The 21,654-nt window shown below is 35.7% G+C and overlaps 1 protein-coding gene across 7 annotated transcripts in view; it reads right to left on the bottom strand.

Moving 5' to 3' along the window:
* Positions 1–21,654, bottom strand: part of mei-P26 (E3 ubiquitin-protein ligase meiotic P26) — a 165,698-nt gene that overhangs the window by 46,645 nt on the left and 97,399 nt on the right. For all 7 annotated transcript variants that reach the window (XM_081737712.1, XM_081737716.1, XM_081737718.1 and 4 more), the window contains 4 exons: positions 20,949–21,179; positions 17,041–17,141; positions 6,694–6,898; positions 1,818–2,337 (listed from right to left, as the gene is read on the bottom strand). In XM_081737712.1, coding sequence (XP_081593838.1) covers positions 1,818–2,337; positions 6,694–6,898; positions 17,041–17,141; positions 20,949–21,179 — 1,057 coding nt within the window. The remainder of the gene's footprint in view (positions 1–1,817; positions 2,338–6,693; positions 6,899–17,040; positions 17,142–20,948; positions 21,180–21,654) is intronic.

Below are 21,654 nucleotides of genomic sequence, written 5' to 3'. Positions count from 1 at the left end.
CCCTAAACAATAAAATTTTCTGATTTTTCTTCTCAAAATGAGATTTGGAGACCCATTCTCCGTGACTTTACCTTGTTTCCGAAGGAACTTAACTTTAACTAGCGAACAAAATTTACTAAAATGTATAGGAAAAATACATTCTCACGGTGAATTTTATTCTGGCATTCAACTGCTGTTTACTGCAATCCCCAACATACGAATATTCACCCTATACATGTTCATCATTCATATCTTCACGACAATTGAATCAATTTTACCATACACAACACCGTGGAATTTGAACTTAATCCGTTCTAGAACCTCGAGATTAACAAGACAATTTTCTCTTTGAAATCAACAAATCTGGATTAACTGGGTTCAAAACTATATGGATTTTAAAGCAAAAATTAATATTTCAATAAAAATGTCAAGTAATAAAATTTAAAAAAAAGCAGCGAAAATCACACGAGATGCATTCACTGAAACTTCAAACAAACTGAACGACAAAACGTATGGATGACTTGAACGCTAGAGAAACGTAACCATAAACATGCCCAAACAACTTGCTGGACCTTTGTATTCCGAGGGTAATACTGTGAGAAAAATCATAATCATCATCAGTAGTATTCTGCCGCACTTGGTGCAACTGAGAAGCTTTCATGTACCACAGTCTTCAGTCAATTTTTTTGGTCTTCACGTACGATTTTTCTGTCTTGATACCGTTCATCATTTGTAGCATCCTTCGCCTCCCTCCCTCTCTTTCCTGCCACATCCTCTAGCACGTTCCTCCCAACCAGTTTTTCTTCCTCTTTTCAATTATATCTAAAATTGATCTTTTCTTCCCTACTATTTCTGACAGCTCATTAGTTATTGTCCATATTCATATTTCGAAGGCTTCTAGTTTTTTTTTTTTTATTTATTTTTAAAAAAAATTTATATCCCTTTTGCGTAATGTCCATGTTTTTGCCCCATACAGTACAACACTACACATGACGCATTTTACGAGTCTTTTTCTCAACTCTTGATTCAAGGACCCACAAAATAGACTTTTCTTCCTCGTAAATACTTTTTTTTTCGGTTGCCATTCCTATTCTTGCTTTTATTTCACGTCCACAATTCATGTCGGCACTAATACAGTTGTCGAAAATCAGTAGCTTTTTTCTAATTTCTGCCCTCCTACTTCTATATTTGACACTGGGCCCTTGGTTCCGATCACCATGGTTTTTGTCTTTCTAACAGTTATTTCATCCCATATTCTTCACAGCTCTTCCTCAAGTTTTCTAACATCTTACTGACTTTCTTTCCAAATTCTGCAACAAGTACCATGCATGCCACCTGCAAACCGTATACACTGAATCATATTATCCCCTACCGAAATACCGCTTTTATTATGTAGGTTCTCCTTCACTAAGTCTTCTAGACAGGTATTAAACAACGCTGGCGACGGACAACATTCCCAGTTCACCCAATAAAAGCATTTTCTAAATCAATAAATACCTTTCCCTTTTCCTATACATCTTTTAAAGATTACCTTTAAAAAGCCAATCACGTCGTAAGAGAAATGGAAAAATTATGACACCATCCAGGTCTGAAATTGTATATTAAACTAACTTTTGAATGTGCAAGGTAACTGTTTTTTCCTAATCCGCTCTTACAACATGTCCACTTACGCTTATTTTTAATGTCTGTGGCAGTCCTATTTAAGTTAAGCTCTGAAGTGCATCCATTTTTCAATATACTCACAGCTTCCAACATCATCAATCAAATTTCCTTAAAGTACGGTTTTGTACGAAATCAATTAATTACCTATGTTTGATAAAGTATTTTCAAACACTCACCCTGATTATTGAGTGAAACGCTACCCAACTTGGCCAGGGCTTGTAAATTGTTGATAGCATTTATGTGGCTAGTGGATCCAGGGTCTCCAGCAAATAATTCAACCAAACTGAAAGTAGAAGTTGGACTGGGATTCGAGGAAGGTGGAGCAGGAGGGACTGGTGTGGAAGTCGATACAGTTACTGGGCCTGGCACTGGCACCTGAGCCGCTCTTTCGCGTTCTTCTTTCTCTGCTAAACTTGCCAGTTGCTGCAAATTATATTCCTGGATGCTCGTTAACTGTAGGCCAGAATTCGGGGATAAAGATACTGGGGTAGGGGGCGGTAGAGTGGCTGAAGGTCCATCTGGCGTTAGTACTCCAGGAGGAAGGACAAAAGCCTCACCTTCGAAAGAGGATTGCATGGAAGTTGGCAGGGATGCAGGACTTGGTGTAGGAGGGGCTGGATGGTCAGAGAGCGTTGGGGGAGGACTCGTTTCCTTAGGAGTTGATGTAGCATCCACTTTAAAAGATCCAAATGTCGCCTGAAACAGAAATATTGGCAATAAATTATCACATAGATCAAAATTTACGAGAAAACTTATTAAAGCATTTATAGTGAAAGCTGTATAAGTTGGCCATCCTTTGTGCCATAACAGAAAGGGCTATTGAAAAATAGCAGTTTCATTTATTATCATCAATATTATTATTACAAATGTTGTACAAATTAAATGTGATGTATCTTACAGACTTAAACACAAGGAGCAAATACTAAATTAAAACGAATTTACAATGACACTTCACTAGTCAACCATGTTATAAGTATTCACTGGAAATGACACTTTTTTTTCTTCGGAACAAGATGATCAAAACTTACAGGGTAACCACAAAGTTCCTTTACCCCTTTATAAATGGTAATGTTAAGTTGTCCCGTTACCCCTTGACAAATGCTAATGTAAGTTTTCCCGTTACCCCTTTATCAATGCTAACGTAAGGTATTCCACTGTTTCAAATTGTGTGAACGATGGTTGATACTTCTAGTTACACTATTGAAGAACGTGTTATTACAAGTTGTTGGGTGCATCTCCTCACCGCCTCTCACCATCTGTGATAATGCGCTACGAGGGTTCATAAAGGGCATCGTTGCACAAAACCGTTACGATACCACTGCCGAACTGACAGAAGCTGTGGAGCAAGCTTTCACTCAAGTTACATCTGCAATGCTCCGCAAAATGTCACACAGAACCTGGCAGCGTATTATTCTTTGTCATGAGAATGACGGTCGATAGACTGATCCTTTGGACTCTTTATGTTTCCTATCTCAATAAGACTTCTCGAAAGCATTATTATTCATGTCATTTACTTCTTTCCGTGTAGTTATTTAACGTACGTTTAGTGGCTTATGTTACTTATTTTCAGGAGTAACGGAACTTTGTGTGTCCACCCTGTAAAATCTTCTTCCACTAGAAAAACGTGTCAGTGAATGAGAACTGCTGAATAACTTTGCCAACCAGTATGTACTACTATATTAATTGTAATATCATTTGTATCGTTGTTAAGCTGTGAACACTTTTTCTTAGTAAAGAATGAATCACACTATTCCCTCTTATGTGGGACTTTGAATGTTTATTATTATTTTCAGATCCTGAATTAAATATTCTACGACTTTACATAATTGAATCCTGAAATGATAGTACCCCATTATAAAGTAGTCAGTTCTGATTTTTTAAAAAAAATTTAATTATTTAATTTATTTACTTATTTTTTTTTATTTCTTTGTATGTGTGTTCTATCATACATTCAAATGCATCTGTTCGCCTTGTTTTATTTAAATTTTTGCCTTCAACACAATATTACTATACTTTCTGCATGTAACTAACTAATATTTTGGCTGAAAATTGTCAACCTTTATCACAGAGAGAGAATGAGAATGTTTTGAAGATTTTCGTCAGAAAAGTAGACAATGAAAATGATAAAACTGCATGTAACGATCACTGTAATCCAAACAAGTGATGCATTATGAAATTTATGGTTAATTTGGTGTTTCAAACTACTATGAGTATTTTTTTAAAAATATTATTTATTACTTGTAGTTATTACACAATAGTATCTGTATTTTTACCAAATTTCCTCAGTTTAATTTTGGATGTTGTTTCTACTTGATCATTGCAATCTCTGATAAGTGGGAACAGAAAGTGACAAAAGAAAGAGACAAATTAATTGTGTTTACAGGTATGTGAACGATTGTTTAGCATTATGGAAAGGAACAAAGAGATAACTGAAAAAGTTTGTACGAAGAACATAGGACGAGAAAAAAAAAATTGAACTAAGCGGAAAAAAGGCTAAATCAACTTTCCAGACACGACGACAAAGAAAGATCATCATAGGTATTCTGCCCTTACTGGCAGGTCCCTTGCAGCAGCTGAGAAGCTTCCATGCTCCACGGTCCTCCGCTAACCTCTTCGTCTTCTCGTATGATCTTTCTGTTTTAATATCATCCATTAATTGTAGTCTCCTTCGCACCCTCCCTCTCTTTCCCGCCACCATACCCTCGAGGACGTCCCTCATGATACAATCTCTTCTTAGGCAATGTCCCAACCAGTTTCTCTTCCTAATAATATCTAAAAGTGTTCTTTTCTCACCCACCGTTTCTAACACTCTCTCATTCGTTTTCCGCTCGACCCAACTAATTCTTTCCATTCTTCTCCACACCCACATTTCGAAGGCTTCCAGTCGTTTTTCATCACTTTTACGTAATGTCCACGTTTCCGCCCCATACAGTACAACACTCCACACGAAGCATTTTATGAGTCTTTTTCCCAACTCTTTATTCGAAGTCCCACAAAACAGACTTTTCTTCCTCCTAAAGGCTTCTTTCGCCATTCCTATCCTTGCTTTTATTTCACGTTCGCACTCCATGTCATTACTAAGAATACTACCCAGATATCGAAAACTATTCACTCGCTCTATTTTCTCCCCTCCCACTTTTATATTTGACACAGACCTCTTCGTTCCAATCACCATGGTTTTTGTCTTTATAACATTTATTTTCATCCCATATTCTTCAAAGCCCATCCTCAGGTTTTCTAAGGAAGGAAGGAGAGAGTTTAAGAGAAGTGGTACACAGGAGTAATGTAGAGGACGGAGTCAAAACGAATTTTAAAGGGAACATGGAGAAAAAGATGGAACATATAGATAGCGAGTATAAGAGGAGGAAATTTTGTAGCTCTCTCCATTATACAGCGAATGCCGGAAAGTTATATACAAACGAATATTACAGTATAGGTCACTGTTGCCACACTTGGTACAATTGTACCAAATTCAGCCCTTTTTGTCATTCATCGGCCCGTTGGTACCACGCTGGCATTTTCAGCACCTTTTATGAAAAAGTTGGTACTATTCTACCCAATTCAGCACCATTTAACAAATACTTGTCACATTTCCAAAAGTGTCAGTAAGACTTTCCCCATATCTCTTTCTTTCGATGTCTTTCAGGGAAGGTTCTAGGACCCTGTACGACGGACTGCGGACACCCGTTAGTAACGGTGGGTAACCAGCTTGGAATTCCCATTCTTCATACCTGGACCGGTTTTTTTTTTTTTTTTTTTTTTTTTTTTTTTTTTTTTTTTTTTTTACAAATGTCAGTTTACTTCTTACATTCTAATCTCCTTCGGTTGTGAAATGAGCAAGAATAAGGAGTATAATTTATATTTTAATATTTTATTATAACGTATTATTTACACATTAACTCGATGATTGATTTGTTTCTAGTTTTATATTTTTTCATACACTGAGAAAAATGTATGTGTCGCACTTAAAAAGCTAGGTTACATGCGTAATTCCTGTAGTTTCTGGATTTAACGTACAGCAGACGTGTAACGTATGTTTTATAATACTTTCCGTATAAGTGTTACATCTATACGTACTTTCCATATGAAACAATATAGACGGTCAGGATCTCACATGCAAGTGGACATATATATAACATATAGCTGAGGAATGTAACATAAGTATATGCATGTGATATACGGAAAATTGTTAGATGTCAGGCATCCTTCAACAGTATGATGTAACATCTAAGAGCAGTGCGTATGTAGCATATGGATAACGTACGCTCCATACTGATTTATATAGTAAGCAAGAGGATTCCGTATTTGTACAATATAACGCTGTCCGGAGAATGGATTTTTCTCAGTGTATATGGCCATAATGCTCTTTTGGTTTATTGGCCACTTTGAAATAGAGTAGTGTTTGGCTTCTGTTTAATACATACCGAAGCTGACAATTGTTTTCCCTTTTAATTTGCGTCCTTTGTTAAACTTCCTACGTGCGATAAAAGTTTCAACTACTTCCACGGTTGTTCGGGTTACTCCTATTTGGATGCTTTTAAAAAGTAATTTTTAAGTAGAGTACTTTCTTGGTTTGCACTCTTGGAAGAGGGGGGTGGGAGTGTTCTAAAACTTCACATCTTTTAGTTTCGTGTTATACAGTTATGTACATTACACTGGTATAAAATAATGAATTCAGCCCTTTTTGTTTCAATTTGGTACTATTTTTCAGCCCACTGATAGGACTGTGGCAACACTGGTATAGGTATAATTTCACCCATTACAATACATATACAGCGTGTAACAAAAAGGTATGGCAAAATTTCAAGGGTAGATTCCTTATGGGTAGACAAGCAAAAAAGTTCCCATGACCATATGCCGGAAAATGCTCAGAGAGAGAGAGAGAGAGAGAGAGAGAGAGTGAGTGAGTGAGTGTGAGTGAGTGAGTGTGAGTGAGTGTGTGTGTGTGTGTGTGTGTGTGTGTTTGTTAGTTAGTTATTAAGGAATTAGAGTACTACATAGAACACATTACTGAACGAAAAATAAACTCTATATACATTAGAATCAAAATACCTGCACTGCTTCCTCAAATTTATCAAGATCCGTGTCAAACTCCAAATTGACATTCACATCAGGTTTCGGAGTGTTATTTATCAAATAAAGCAATTGAGCACCTACAACTCTCTTCAAAGAGAGTATTTCGACTGTATTCCCATGTTCTAGCAACCGGGAGGTAAATTTACAAGCATCTTCTATCTTCTCCATTGTTTTCTCAACACTGAAATAGTAATAGAAATATGTTTTAAATTGTAATACCTGTAATACGTTACATATATATATATATATATATATATATATATTAAAAATAATGAACATAGTATTACATTGGAAAACCCATCTTCAAAATTTCAAAAGCTAACCGTTTCCCCTGTTCAGTCGACCTAGAACAATGATGTTAGGAACGATGAATTCACACTTTTATCATGGTGTTTAGATTGAAGATAAGAACAGATGTTTGTTCAAAACAGTCCAGCCGTCTCCACTGACGTGCTATATACTTTTAACACAAAGAGAACTAATAACTCAAAATTTGAGTACTCATCAGAGCATCCAGAAAGCAATCCGAACGCAAACGTTTCAGCAACAAGTTATCGCCATCATCTGAGCGTATCCTTAAAATTTACTTGATTAAAAAACTACGTTTTGATTATTACCTGTACCGTTCACTATAGAAGTAACTTACACGATTTTTGAAGTATTGCTGTTAAAATTCCGTTAGCCCGGTACTGCATGCATTACGAAAATGAAATCAAATAAATTATCTACTAGGAAATGTTATTCACTTTTGCAGTGGAGATCGAGGAAATTACACTGAAACTAATTTGTATATTTTTGAATTCAAGTTACTAGTATGTGCCATATATGGGACAATATGCAATAAGTACCTTAAAACTACTGTGTATTGAACAGAAAATTGTACCTTCCATAAACGGTACATAGGGTGAAAATGTTAGCCATATATGTCAATTGTGTTTATACACAGTAAAGGCTACATAGTGAAATATAAGAAGCACTAGTCACACATTCACTAGTGAAACAGAATTCAGAATAATCACTATGTAGTGTGAAACTCTAAGAAGCAATTGTTCTTTTTGTTCCAAGACTGATGCAAGGCACACTTCATACGTCGAACAGATTATATTACAGAACATTTTGGTTTCTTGCACCTTTGGCGTTCATCACTTATTTCAGATCGATGTCCGATGGTATCGAGCCTTACATCTGAGACTGGTACTCTTACCGCTGCTCCTTTGTGTCTTTTTACTTCCAACTGTGCTTCAATGTCTCTATTTGGATGACTGAACCTTTTCTTTCCGTTATCTTCTGTTTGTCTATAAAGTACAAGACACTCTGCAATTTCTGTTCTGAACTGAAGTTAAGTTCAGCATTTCACTTAAGGGTTTGCCTTGCTGAATCATAACCCGGAGATACAAAAGACACCCGGAAACTACGGCGAAATCTAGCATGTGCATGAAAGTCGAAAATATTTCCTTGAACGAATTCTTATTTTCTAGAAAACAATCCAATCCAGTAAATGCAGAAAACAATCCAGTAAATTAACCCATTCCCATATGCTTGTTGTAAACCAGAACTACGCTGGGACAATCAATCTCTTTGAACGTCTGCTCTGAAGAAATCATCTACATTCTCCTACGGGTTGACTTCCAACAAATGTAGACATCAAATTTACTGGCTTGTTGTCGTATCAACATATACATGGCAATTCTTTTCCATCTATCACTGCAGTGGCTTCATACGTACGAACTCCTGTCTTTCTTGAGATCCTTCTCACTCATTAGATTGCATATAGGAACACGGCTTATTCGAACTCTACCTACACTGTGAATGCCATTTTCGGCGAGATAAATTTGTAGTTCAGTACTATTGAAATACTTGTCAAAATACATCTTATGACTTACATTTGTCGGAACAGGTATAGTAAATCTGACCACCACATTTCCAGATAAAACACAATCCACACGACCAGGAAGGGATACATTCTCTTTACCACTGTAAAGTTCGTAGTTGTAAGGAAGACCATTTACACCATAAAAGGCACACTGTTTATAACCTCAACGATTTGGCTTTTTAGGGTTGTATTGTATTTGCGAACTTCTTTCTTTGTATGCACAGATTTGTTCATCAACAGATAAACTCTCCTCCATTGAAACTTTCAGACACTGTTCTTTTACGTGTTCTAATAATGGTTTTATTTTATGCTTCTTGTCATAATATGGTTGATCGCCAGGTACTTGTGTGGAATTATCATTGAAATGCAAATTGTGTAGCGCCGGAAAAATCTGTTTCGTTGGGTTGTTTCTGAAGAATTTTGTGTTTCCATCTTCTGTCTCCATCTCCATTTGTGTGTATACATCTTCTTTCTTCAGACAGGGAATGTTCTGAATCACCCATTTTACTACGTTCTGCAACAAGTTCCTCACTAGTTGCGTCTTCTTCTAGTTGATCATTGTCCAGCAAATCATCGTTTGTAGAAATATCGTTTCCATTGTTCTCAGGAAAATACTTTTACGTCCATAAAATGTATGTAGGTCCATGTTCTTTCTTTGTTTTTCAAATAAATGCTAATTGCATAGTGTGACAAAAATGGGACAAACCAATTAAGTCACATGAACAGCTTATGTGATGAATAGTACTTATACAATGATTCGGAACTAATTCAACAGCGGTCACTATTCAAACTAATAATTTTACTTTTAGTACCAGCCAACAGTTGACCAAATTAAAAAATGCTAAACATGTACACAAATGGACACAGCACTCGCAGCGGAACAATGAAACTTTAGTGTGCAGAAAACTCCACGACTGACTACTAGTTAACAGCACATACCACAGTCCAGTAGGAATGACCCATGTATGTCACTGTATGCAATCACGGAGAAAAGCACATTCCTCCCAAGATGGAATTAAACGAAAACCAGTATGTCTCATTACCTATATCCATACTTGAACCACACAAACATCAACTCTTTAGAAATAACTGTTATTGATTATTAAAACAATGCTTGTAACTTTCCTGGATTTATAACCCGTGCTGCTTTTCCATTCATTCAAAATTGAAGTTAAAAAAATCATCAAACGTTTGCGTTTGAATTGCTTTGGTGAATACTCAATTTTTGTTCTAATTATGTGATATATATCCTGGTACTTCTTTAAGTAAATTTTACACCGAAAACTAGTTTCAAAAATTACACTCAAATGTACAAGGGGGGCCAGAAATTTCTTATCATGATAGAGATTTGCTACTAATATAAAAATTTGCAAAGTGATAGGTTGGCATCTCACTAATGTGTCCTTTGCGTCTTTACACGTCCTTTTGAATTGATATTACAACCAAAAACCCAGGCAGCGGGAAGCATGCTGGACAAAATTCAATACCAAGCTCTGATTAGGCTTCTCTATCTTCATGGAAAATGGAGGCACAAACGATACATGAAGAGATGGCAGCTGTACATAGTAAAGAATGCCCATCTTATGACACAATGAATCACTGGAAGACAGAATTTAAATACGGTCACGCAACTCTACAGGATGACCCAAGAGAGGTGGCAAAAGTTGAGCAGCCAGTGCTTCCTGACACAAGACTATTACTTATTATAGTGAGGATAAGACTTTTCTACTCATTCCTCGTACATCAACATAAAACTTGCATATTATTAATACGCTGGTGATTCCTGAATGTAAATTCTCTGTGTGTGAGTTGTTAATCACGTCAGCACAGCCGACCGCACAGTTAAGATGTTTAATTTTCAACCCAAGCATTTATTATATTCAAGAACTGGTTTTTCGTCATTATTATTAAAACGTCCACTGCGATATAACAGCTCTTTTAAAATCAAGACTGAATCATCTTTAAAATGCGTAGGTAAAACTTTGTGTTATGTTAATTCATCGATACCAATGTTTGTTTATCTACTTCGACTTTTTCTTTTTAACTTTATATTACAAGCAAGACCCTGATGCAACTATTATTTTTACTTAGTAAATATTCTTCTTCGAATTAAGAAGTATTTACTTGCTATCTACTTTCACTAAAACAGCTACAATAGCTGGATTGATCTTTTAGTACTAAATATCGACAGAAACTTGTCTCCAGAGCTCTGCATACGAATCTTGCAAAGCAGTTGTGCCGAACACCGGGATTTAAAATATACCTGAATTTTTGTAAAAATGAAACTTTTCATGTAACACTACACGTGAAGTAACATAGTGTGCATCTAAAGCTTCTCCAAAATCCATATATATATAAACTCGAAAGTTGATTTCAATAAAATTCAGAATCTCAAGGTGTGTGTTTTTACTTTACAATCAGAAGGGGTAGTAATTTTATTACTGTAAAACTTTGAATAGAAAAGATACAACACTGGTATTACTTACAGAGAGGTACAACTTATTCTTAGTGTATTCTATGTTCGGTTCTTAGTATCTAGAATGCTTCACGATTTGTTCAATTTATCAATAGATTCCCTTTATTAGTTTGTAAATCATAACAACTTATGTAACACTATAATTTTAAAAAGGTTCAAATACATATTTAATCTCAATAGGAGCTTTCAAATTTATTACGGACAAGAAAAAACAAACTTAATATAGTCGGAACAATTAACGCTCATTGAGTCCGCTACTACACACATTGTTTTAAAGGGTGGATTCCACTTCAACAGGATTATAATTCTTAAGCCCCGCAAGTTAAATCTCTCTCGTTTTGGAAAACAGAGAAACGAAACGAAACTGAACTATGCCATTGCAAAAATTAAGACTGAACTAATTAACATGCTACAGAAATTTTCTCACGGAATGGTTGTTAAGGTTTGCATGTATCTTTTTCTTCAAGAATATCTCTAGCACTTTGTCAGATTTCCTCATACCAAACCATTACTATATTGTACCATATACATATAATAATTATTTTAACTCGCTCCGGACTCCTCTACACCTGCTACAGGCTACCTCTCTTCTACGAAAATAAAACTTTCATTTCAGCAGAAACATGAACAGATATAAAGATAGTGTGCAACTATTTCTCATATGTTTATATTTTACGTATAGAACAAAAGAAAATAAAACCACGTTACATTACGTTCCTTTGAATAAGAGATACATAAAAAATGTGTTGTTATTCTATAACAATACATAAATTAGTTTAACTACATCCTATAGAACAAGAAAGAGTACGAGGAGCAGGAAAACTTCACTCACAACCATTAGTTTTTTTTTTTTTGGGGGGGGGGGTGCTATCTTCTTAAATAAATAGAACAACTGATGACCAACCACTCCGCAAATGATTTTAACAGTTAAAATCCAGAGAACTTGATGAAATTTATTGTAATTTTTTAAAGTAGTGAACACAATTTCCAGGGCAGGACAAGAAAGTCTAAGACAATCAGAAAAAAATTATGACACTGTGTGCTGAACTCAGTGGTAGTTAATATATAATTAACCAAATAAATTAACTATTATTTATGAAGTCTGAAACTTTTAGGATAGTTTTCCAGAAAATCTATGCTTTGTATATACTTAAACCCAAACAAACTATTTGCTGAGCAAAACAATATATTCACATAAACTACATACGTGTTACAGTTTCGCCAACTAACACTTTGGCTTCATCAGACACTATCTAGAAGTAATAATAGTGTCTCACTTATTTTGATAGTGTCTGATGAAGCCAAAGTGTTAGTTGGCGAAACTGTAACATGTATGGTGCCTTCCATTTCAATTCAGGCAGAGCATGTACCATCACCATCTCAGATATTGTTGAAACTTTTTTTATAGCAACTAGACATGTTTTTAAGAGACCCATATTTTTTTGTTTTGTCGAAAAAAATTTTCCCGCAAAGTAATGGGCCATCAAAGACGGGGAGTACAATTTATGAATTGTAGAAGACATGGAAAATGGTCAACTTCGGAGCCTCACCATTCGCCTATGGAGACAGGTAGAGTTATAATTCTTGTTGTGGTATGTACATAGGGATATAAATAAACTATATTTTATTATAGTTTGGTTTGCGCATGCGTATCTTTTTGTACATAAATTAACAAATGAACGTCAATTTATCTGAAAAGTCGAAGTTTGCGAATTTTTTTCGAGCACTTCCGGTTCGAATTTTAAAATTCTGTTTTCGCGGTTGGTAAGACCTAACTACCCGCTTTCCGAAAAAATTTTTGTATCGCTTCTGTGTGCAACCGTTTTGTCGCAAAAAATTCGAGAAATCGTAAAATTTTCAAAAATCGCCATTTTTGGGCGCCATTTTCTCGAAAACACCATTTTTTAAAATTCTGAAAATTTGTCAGATGGTTCAACTTTACATGAATAATAAACACACCAAATACCATTTTCGACCAATGCTTCATGAATTAACTGCAGCCTTTTAAAGTTAGCGAAGTTTCGTTAACTTTGATGTCACAGTTAGCAACACTGGGAACAATGAAAGTGCAATGATTTGATGATGTTTGTGGTTCACATTCATTAAATGAAGAATAAAAGGTTTTCTTGACTGTTTTGTTCATTATTTTGATCAAGAAGACTCTGAAATAGTAAAATGAGCCTCCCCCTACTCCTCCGTTTTCTTAAACCGAAATAATCTGAGGTGGAAATTACGATACGAAACACATAAATTTTAAGTTTACTTGAAATAGCCATCCAATAAATTCTGATGATCTACACAAAGCCTGAACTATTACCTCAGTGATGATTTGGAATGCTCCAAACAAAGTCTCAGTTAAGTACGGTGTCATTAGTGATCGAAAAAGGACAAAAAGTTTAAAAAATCGAAACGTTTTCTTACGCGTTCCAAAGAAATTTACTGACTTTTTAAACAGAACAATCCCAACATAAGAATGGGTCACTCGGAATTTTACAGTTCGACTAAAATGGGTCAGTCCGCAACCTGCAAGGGAAATGTGTATGTGTGTGTGAGTATTGTGCAAATTTTAAGTTAGCTGCTACTGCGTTGCTACAAATCAAAGGTGCAGCCTGTATTGAAGCTGTCATGAGTGACCTATTTCCTTTAGTAGTATCATCCGTAGAAAATCACAACTGTCTTCTTCAAGAATATGGTGTATGTCCTGGAGTGGAAGGAATAAGTGTGGAGTCTTTAATTATTGATCCTGATGAAAATGAAAGTGTTAGGTATGTCATATGGGAAAACAATAATCTCGTTAAAAAAACTGTGCCACTTTCTGTTTTTTTATCGTACATTGCTGGTTTAACTGTAATTCATGACTACATCAAGAAAATCCAAAGAGAATTAATTGCTACCGAAAAGCACCGTACAAAATTTCAAGATACAAATTATATTTTACTTTATGTGGACTTCGCTGAAAACTGGACTGTTATTCTGCAAAGTGAAATTCAGAGTTATCACCGGAATATGAATCAACTGACAGTTTTGTTGTAATAAACGACGATAAAACACACGATTCGGCTCATGTACTCATAGTCATAGACAAAATTCTAAAAATACTCGAAGAAAAGCGAAAATATATTTTATAGAAAAAGGTTTGAATACGAGAAAATAAGTGTCTACAATTTCCCAAACCGTGTCAGTGATTTCTGATGGTGCTGCATCCCACTTTAAAAATCGCTTTCAAATGTTCGAGATGAAGACAGGTCCGATAAAGCAGTGGTTTTGCAGTGAAACCGGCCATGCAAGGGTCTCTGCGACGTTATTGAGGGGGAGGGGGAGGTGTAAAGAATGTGGCAACGCGGCATAACCTTAGGCAAATACAGATACACAGTGCTAAAACCGCAGAAGAAAAAAAAATGAAATGAAATCTTTAAGTTTTACGTCCGACGCTTATCCCGATTAGGCTAAAAGAGACGGTGATTATCAGAAATGAATGAAATGGTGGAATGCAGAAAGTGGGAGGAAACGGGATAACCCCGAGAAAACCCACGAGCACGGTGTTTGTCCACCAGAAATCCCACACGGCGCGATCTGGGATCGAACCAGGGACCCCAAGCACCGGAGGTGAACGCTCTACCACTAAGCCACCGCGCCCCCACTAAAACCGCAGAAGAATTCGTGAGTATAGTGCAAGCACAAACTCCGGGTATTACTCTCGTTCTGTTGCCTGGAACTGAATTCGACGACTTCCGGAAGAAAAAAGGGAAAGTATGCGACCGGTAACTGGTATTCAACGAAGTCATCTTTGGCTTTCGGAAAATGGCAAAGTTTTTATGGCAGTAACGGGTCACCATGAACTAACTTCATGATTCCCCCAAAATCGAACTTCTGCAATTCAAAGTGTAGATTTAAGAAATCTGCAAAAAGGAACTTTTGTTACATACATATATGTATGATAATTAGTGGTGCGTAGCAGAAATATTATGAATAAATCATGAATTACGTGAAGTCGAAGTGCTGTTATGCTTCCACATGGACCTTCAGCATTTGTGACTATCAACAATGTGCTACGCAGCGGCGGATCCAGGACGGACTTCTGGAAGGGGGGGGAGGTAATACTGCTACTTAGAGCTACTTTTAAGAGCTCCAAACTCTGAGATCGGTTTTATTTATATATAAAATAAAAAAGTTTTTTCCCCCTAGATCCACTCCTGGACGAGTTGTGAGTGACCAACACCTATTGGAGCACCTTCACGGTTACATGTTATTAGCGAAGAAGACACCAACCAAGCAAATGATTGGTCCACGTAAATAATAATAATAATAATAAAAAAAGTGAAATTTTGTTTTCGAAGACCATTTTAAGTAAGTGAACTTGAAATTTGTGCGTTTCGTAATCGTAATTTCGACCTCAGATTATTTCGGTTTAAGAAAACGGAGGAGTAGGGGGAGGCTCATTTTACTATTTCAGAGTCTTCTTGATCAAAATAATGAACAAAACAGTCAAGAAAACCTTTTATTCTTCATTTAATGAATGTGAACCACAAACATCATCAAATCATTGCACTTTCATTGTTCCCAGTGTTGCTAACTGTGACATCAAAGTTAACGAAACTTCGCTTACTTTAAAAGGCTGCAGTTAATTCATGAAGCATTGGTCGAGAATGGTATTTGGTGTGTTTACTATTCATGTAAAGTTGAACCATCTGACAAAATTTCAGAATTTTAAAAAATGGTGTTTTCGAGAAAATGGCGTCCAAACATTGCGATTTTTGAAAATTTTACAATTTCTCGAATTTTTTGCGACAAAACGGTTGCACACAGAAGCGATACAAAAATTTTTTCGGAAAGCGGGTAGTTAGGTCTTAACAACCGCGAAAACAGAATTTTAAAATTCAAACCGGAAGTGCTCGAAAAAAATTCGCAAACTTCGACTTTTCAGATAAATTGACGTTCATTTGTTAATTTATGTACAAAAAGATACGCATGCGCAAACCAAACTATAATAAAATATAGTTTATTTATATCCCTATGTACATACCACAACAAGAATTATAACTCTACCTGTCTCCATAGGCGAATGGTGAGGCTCCGAAGTTGACCATTTTCCATGTCTTCTACAATTCATAAATTGTACTCCCCGTCTTTGATGGCCCATTACTTTGCGGGAAAATTTTTTTCGACAAAACAAAAAAATATGGGTCTCTTAAAAACACGTCTAGTTGCTATAAAAAAAGTTTCAACAATATCTGAGATGGTGATGGTACAATTTTATATTTTTTTGCCTGAGTTGAAATGGAAGGCACCGTATGTAGTTTTTTATGTGAATATATTGTTTTGCTCAGCAAATAGTTTGTTTGTGTTCAGAAAATCTAATTTAATTTAAACCGTAAGTACTCGCGTCCTTTTTTGTGACAGCAGTACTCGCGCGGGGGTCCAATAGACCCCCAAATTGATATTAGTTTTTTACAATAAAAAATATATTTTTTAAATAATTAAGCCAATGTAACATAACTAGACAAGTTTTTAAAAGTATTTGCTGCAATTAGATTTTTCGTACTCATTTTGATTTTTTTTTTCATCAGGACTTCTGGCTAGCAACACAAAAACTTTTTCTCTCGATCTGTTGAACGATGTGGAAATCAATTCTCCGGTCGGGCGAGCATCGGAAATATACGATATGTAGTGACCATACCTAATATCGCCGAGAATATCTTGGAACAAAATCCTCTCTCTACCATTGCACAAAAGTTACTTTTTCTGGCACTTATGCTGTCTGTAACTTTTGTTGTGGCCCCTGATCTATTCGAAACAACATCGTCACCAACTGAAACAACTCCCATAAAATCCGTTAGTGGATCGCGACCGGTATGTTGTGAATCTGAGCTATTAGACTCCATTGGCTGGGTCTCATCTGTAACGTCAACACTCGAATCCCTTGTTTTCTGAATAATAATAATAATAACTAAGAAATGCATATATGCACACTCACCTGTGGAACGTATCCATTATTTTTAATTCACGATCTGAATGTAGCTTTCCTAGCTCTTCCAATGCCTTATCTCTGTATTTCTCCAACACAGCCTTGTAACTCTAAAAAGAAATCATACAACACACACAGTGAAATAATCTTTAGATTTCAATAATAATCCTAATTTACTCTAAGGTTTAAAACAGTGCTTTTCAACTGCCGGTCCGCAAAATTATTTTCTCGGATCCAGTCAGCTTTTGGCCTACGACATGCTACTGTTATTACCACGAAACTTTCTTCTGAAGTAACTCCCCATCTCTACATTCAATATAAAATTACTAGACTAACCCAGTTTCCGTTATCTGTGTTAAGAATATCGTATCGCGATCTGAGCGGAAACGCTTTTTCTCCATTTTTTTCAATGTACTTATGTAAAAAACAATTTATTATGCTCTCTATGCAATTAAGACAAAATAAGGAACCGACTTGACGTTGACACCGCTCTATTATCTTGCAGTTTCAACATTGGATTCATGAATCGAGCACCAAATGTTAAACTGAGTTCATAAAAATGACTCTTCAGTGAAAATAGATTAAAGAAGGCAGTTGAGTGACACTAAAATTTCTAACCCAAAAGTAAATGCAATTGTCATTCAAAAATTTGTAATATTTGCATATACAGTACTCAGGGCCGGATTTAGGGGGGTGCAAACCTTCGTTGTAAATATACACTATCTAAAATGAGAAGCTAGGAGTAAAAATAGCAACCCTTTCCGAAAATTTCTATCATAATGTTTCCGTTTGGGCTTAAAAGAAAGCACAAATTTGCAAAAGCAATAGTTTTTAAGTCGATTTTCCGAATGTTGAAGGAAAAGGATTCACCAAACAAAGCAATATAACATTTGTGAAGTAGGGAAGAAAGGAGAGAAGAACATTTTTTTCCTGCATAACACTTGCGACCCCCTTTGAAATACCTTTCTCCATTCTATGCATCAGTGTTGTCAGGGGTAAAGAATATTGTTACATATCACTTTGAAGAGTTTCAATGTGATTGGTTGTTTTGTAGTTATCAGTGCACCCCCTTCAGACATTCCTCGATCCGGCCCTGACAGTACTATTTAAATAATAAATAAAAGTACTGAAGAATTCGATTAGAATTAAGAGCGTGACTTACAAAAAATAATACAAAATTTACCGTTTTTCTTTAACTTGTTTTTCATAAGCGAAAGGAGATAATGAAATGCAACTTACCACAATCATAGATAATGTTATTCTACAACAGAAAATATCAATCTGAAGGATTTTCAGTGCTGCCATCCATAGAAATTACAGTCTTGCCAGAATAACATTTCCCCCAAAATCTAAGTTAAGGCAGCGACTAGAAGAACGAACTCAATTGCATTTGATTACGTATCATGTTGTTTTGGAATCCTCTTAACTACTTTTTAAATAATAGTTGTATTTAGTTTGTAATACAAAATAGTTTTAACATACAGTTATTAAAATTAAATAGTAATGTTATTTAAAAAGTAGTTCATAGGATACCAAAACAACACGATATGTAATCAAATTTAGTTGAGTTCGTTCCTCTAGTCGCTGCCTTAATTTAGATTTTGGGGGAAATGTTATTCTGGCAACACTGTAATTTCTATGGATGGCAATACTGAAAATTTTTCAGGTTAATATTTTCCGTTGTAGAATAACATTTATGATTGTGGTAAGATGCATTTTATTATCTCCTTTTACTTATGAAAACCAAGCAAAAGAAAAATGATAAATTTTGTATTATTTTAGTAAGTCAGGCTCTTAAGATCTAAGAGAAGGGTGGTGCTTTTCTACTTTGCTAGTTCCCAACATCTGTCTCTGTCGTTCGCCGGTCTGTATCGAAACTTTAAAAACCACTGTCTTAAAAAAGAACCTACAATTTAACGCCACAGAAACAAATGCTCACAAAGGATCCTTATCTTGTGTACATTCCATCAGGTCAGGTTTATTAGCATCTCCCTCCTTCAGATATTACTGAATATTGTCCTTTCATCTTCTTGTTCCCACAGGTAATTTGCCCAAAGACTTCCCAATTAACACACTTTGCATGTATTTCTCATGCAAGTGACGCGTCCCGCTTATCTTAGATATGTTTATTCGTATTTTACTTGGTGATCAAGTACACACCGAGTTCCGCGTAAAATGGAAATTCTGTGGAACTCATTTATATTTGAAATACTGTACGGAGGCTGTCCAGAAGGGAACAGACGTTTTGAACTTAGTAACAGAATATACATTGTATTAAATAATATATCTGAATACCACTCATTCTAGCTTTGGAATTTCTTGTATAAACTAACAGACAAATTCTGACCAAAGCATATATTAACTAATAAATAATTTAATAAATAATAATTAACTAATAAATATTATTTATTAGTTAATATATGCTTTGGTCAGAATTTGTCTGTTAATTTATAAATAATATAATACAATATACATTTATTATTCATAAGAAAATAGAGTATTTATATTGTTATTATTAGCTCTTAACAATGCATAAAAATAAAAATGCTAAATGATTCAACAGACTGTAATATACATGGACAACATTAAGAAATAAACGTACCAATCTTCCCATTGTTACTTCAACGCAATGTTTCAACAATAAGGTAATAGAATAACCACCGCAACAACAACAAAGGAGTCTACATGAATTGAAAAACATTCCAATGAACATAGGACTAAATACTGCATATATATATATCACGTGAATAGCAACTAAGGAACTAGACACGAATAATTTTACACATAGAACTTATTTTGTATTAAGTCTGCTGGTAAAACTACAAAAGCTTATTTTTTTGAACAGTGTAAAATTTATATTTTGCAGAATATTAAAATGTAATTATTTACTAATATACATTATTGTGATAAGCTTTGCAACAGCATTATCAAACATTATATACATTTGAAAAGTATTTTTCCACATAATCGCAATGCAAATTAAGACACTTATCATACCATAGCAAAAGTTTTTCAATACCGTCGCGGCAGAGATCTGCCGCTTGCGATTTCAACCATTGGCTTACACTGGCATGTAGTTTGGCTTCAGTATCAACGCATTGTGTAGCAAGCCATGTCTTCATCTCTGGGAAGAGGTAGTAGTCGCTCGGCTTCAAACCGGGCTGTATGATTGGTAATCGAAAACCTTCCATCCAAAACACACCTGACATGCTTCACCCAAGTCTCGTCCCCAGTGATGATACGATCGATCATCTTCTTCCCATTGTTTGCGTAATCATCGAGGCTTGTGGTTTTTTGACAACAAAAACGTAATCACAGAACGTACCTCACAAGAGGCGGGATTTTCTATTGCAGCGCATATCGTAACACGTCACAGAAAGCACAGTTACAGCGTCACAGTCCTCACCTTACCACAGCTGGATGCGTGCTGTGTGTGGCAATGTTCTGACATCAAGACGACGACTCTAGATCCGCCCACTACCGCGATAGGTCAAAACGTTGGGATCTTCTGGATAGCCCTCGTATTCTAACAGTTTAATAATCATATTTTAACTTTTCAATGAATTTCAGATTAATTAAATTCAGTGAAATCTATTTATCATATTAATTACAGTAGTCCACATTTTCTTGTGAACAATACATAAAACCTATGAGGGACCGGTTCTCGACTGATTCAAACTCAATCGTTAACCTGTAACTATTACAGAACCTCAACATCTAAGCTCAACCCCCATTTGGCAAAGGGCACTTGACACTCGGATCACACGTTAAACTGTAACCCACATCTTAAACTGGCCTCGGTATCATATGAACGCACTAAATTGACTCCAACTGTAGCTAAACTTACTGAATACGACTAAGTACTCTCATCCAGCTATAATTAAAAATCAAAGAAAAGACGAGGAGAGACTACCAACCTGAAATGTTTCATTGATCAGATCTTTTGCATTGTCATGTTGAAGCTGTAATTCGCTCAACGCATTTTCTAAGTGCGTAGACGCCTCTTCGCAAAAGGCAACCTTTGATTTACTTTCTGTCATTAGACTTTGTAATTCTTCTCTTTGACGAGCTTCTGCCTCTCCAATTCTTTCGTACTGATGTTCAGGTGATTTGTGGTCTGCTACAATGCAGTCGTTACATATTGGCACCTACCATAAAAGAAGAAACCGTATTAAATATCACACTATGAAAAAATAAACATATTAGGCAGGAAATAAATTACCCGAGCATATTACAATATTAAGTGACAATCAACAGTAATTCATATGGATATACCGTGTATTTGACATCATATGACCACTGAGCTACAAGGACGATAAGGAACAGTGTCTGTTCAGAGGGTTTATCAAATGTTAATTTTCAAATTCTACTTCTTTCTCTGGTTTGTCTTTCTTGAGCTCCTTCGTGGCAAAACGGTTAGCGTACACGCTTTTGGCGTGGAGACCCGGGTTCGATTCCCGACAGGAGCTCATGTGGTTCGGATTCCACGTTAATCAGTAGGTCCACGTCTCAATATAGCCTTGCTGTTGAAAAGGACGTTAAAACTCAAACTCAACTCAACTGGTTTGTCTTTCTTTCCAGGTTGAACCAGTGCAGTAAGAATATTTATCTGGGTAATCGTCT

The sequence above is a fragment of the Thermobia domestica genome, chromosome 14 (assembly GCF_964235325.1).
Source record: "Thermobia domestica chromosome 14, izTheDome1.hap1.1, whole genome shotgun sequence".
Lineage (NCBI taxonomy): Eukaryota > Metazoa > Arthropoda > Insecta > Zygentoma > Lepismatidae > Thermobia > Thermobia domestica.
This window is presented reverse-complemented; position numbering and strand designations above follow the sequence as displayed.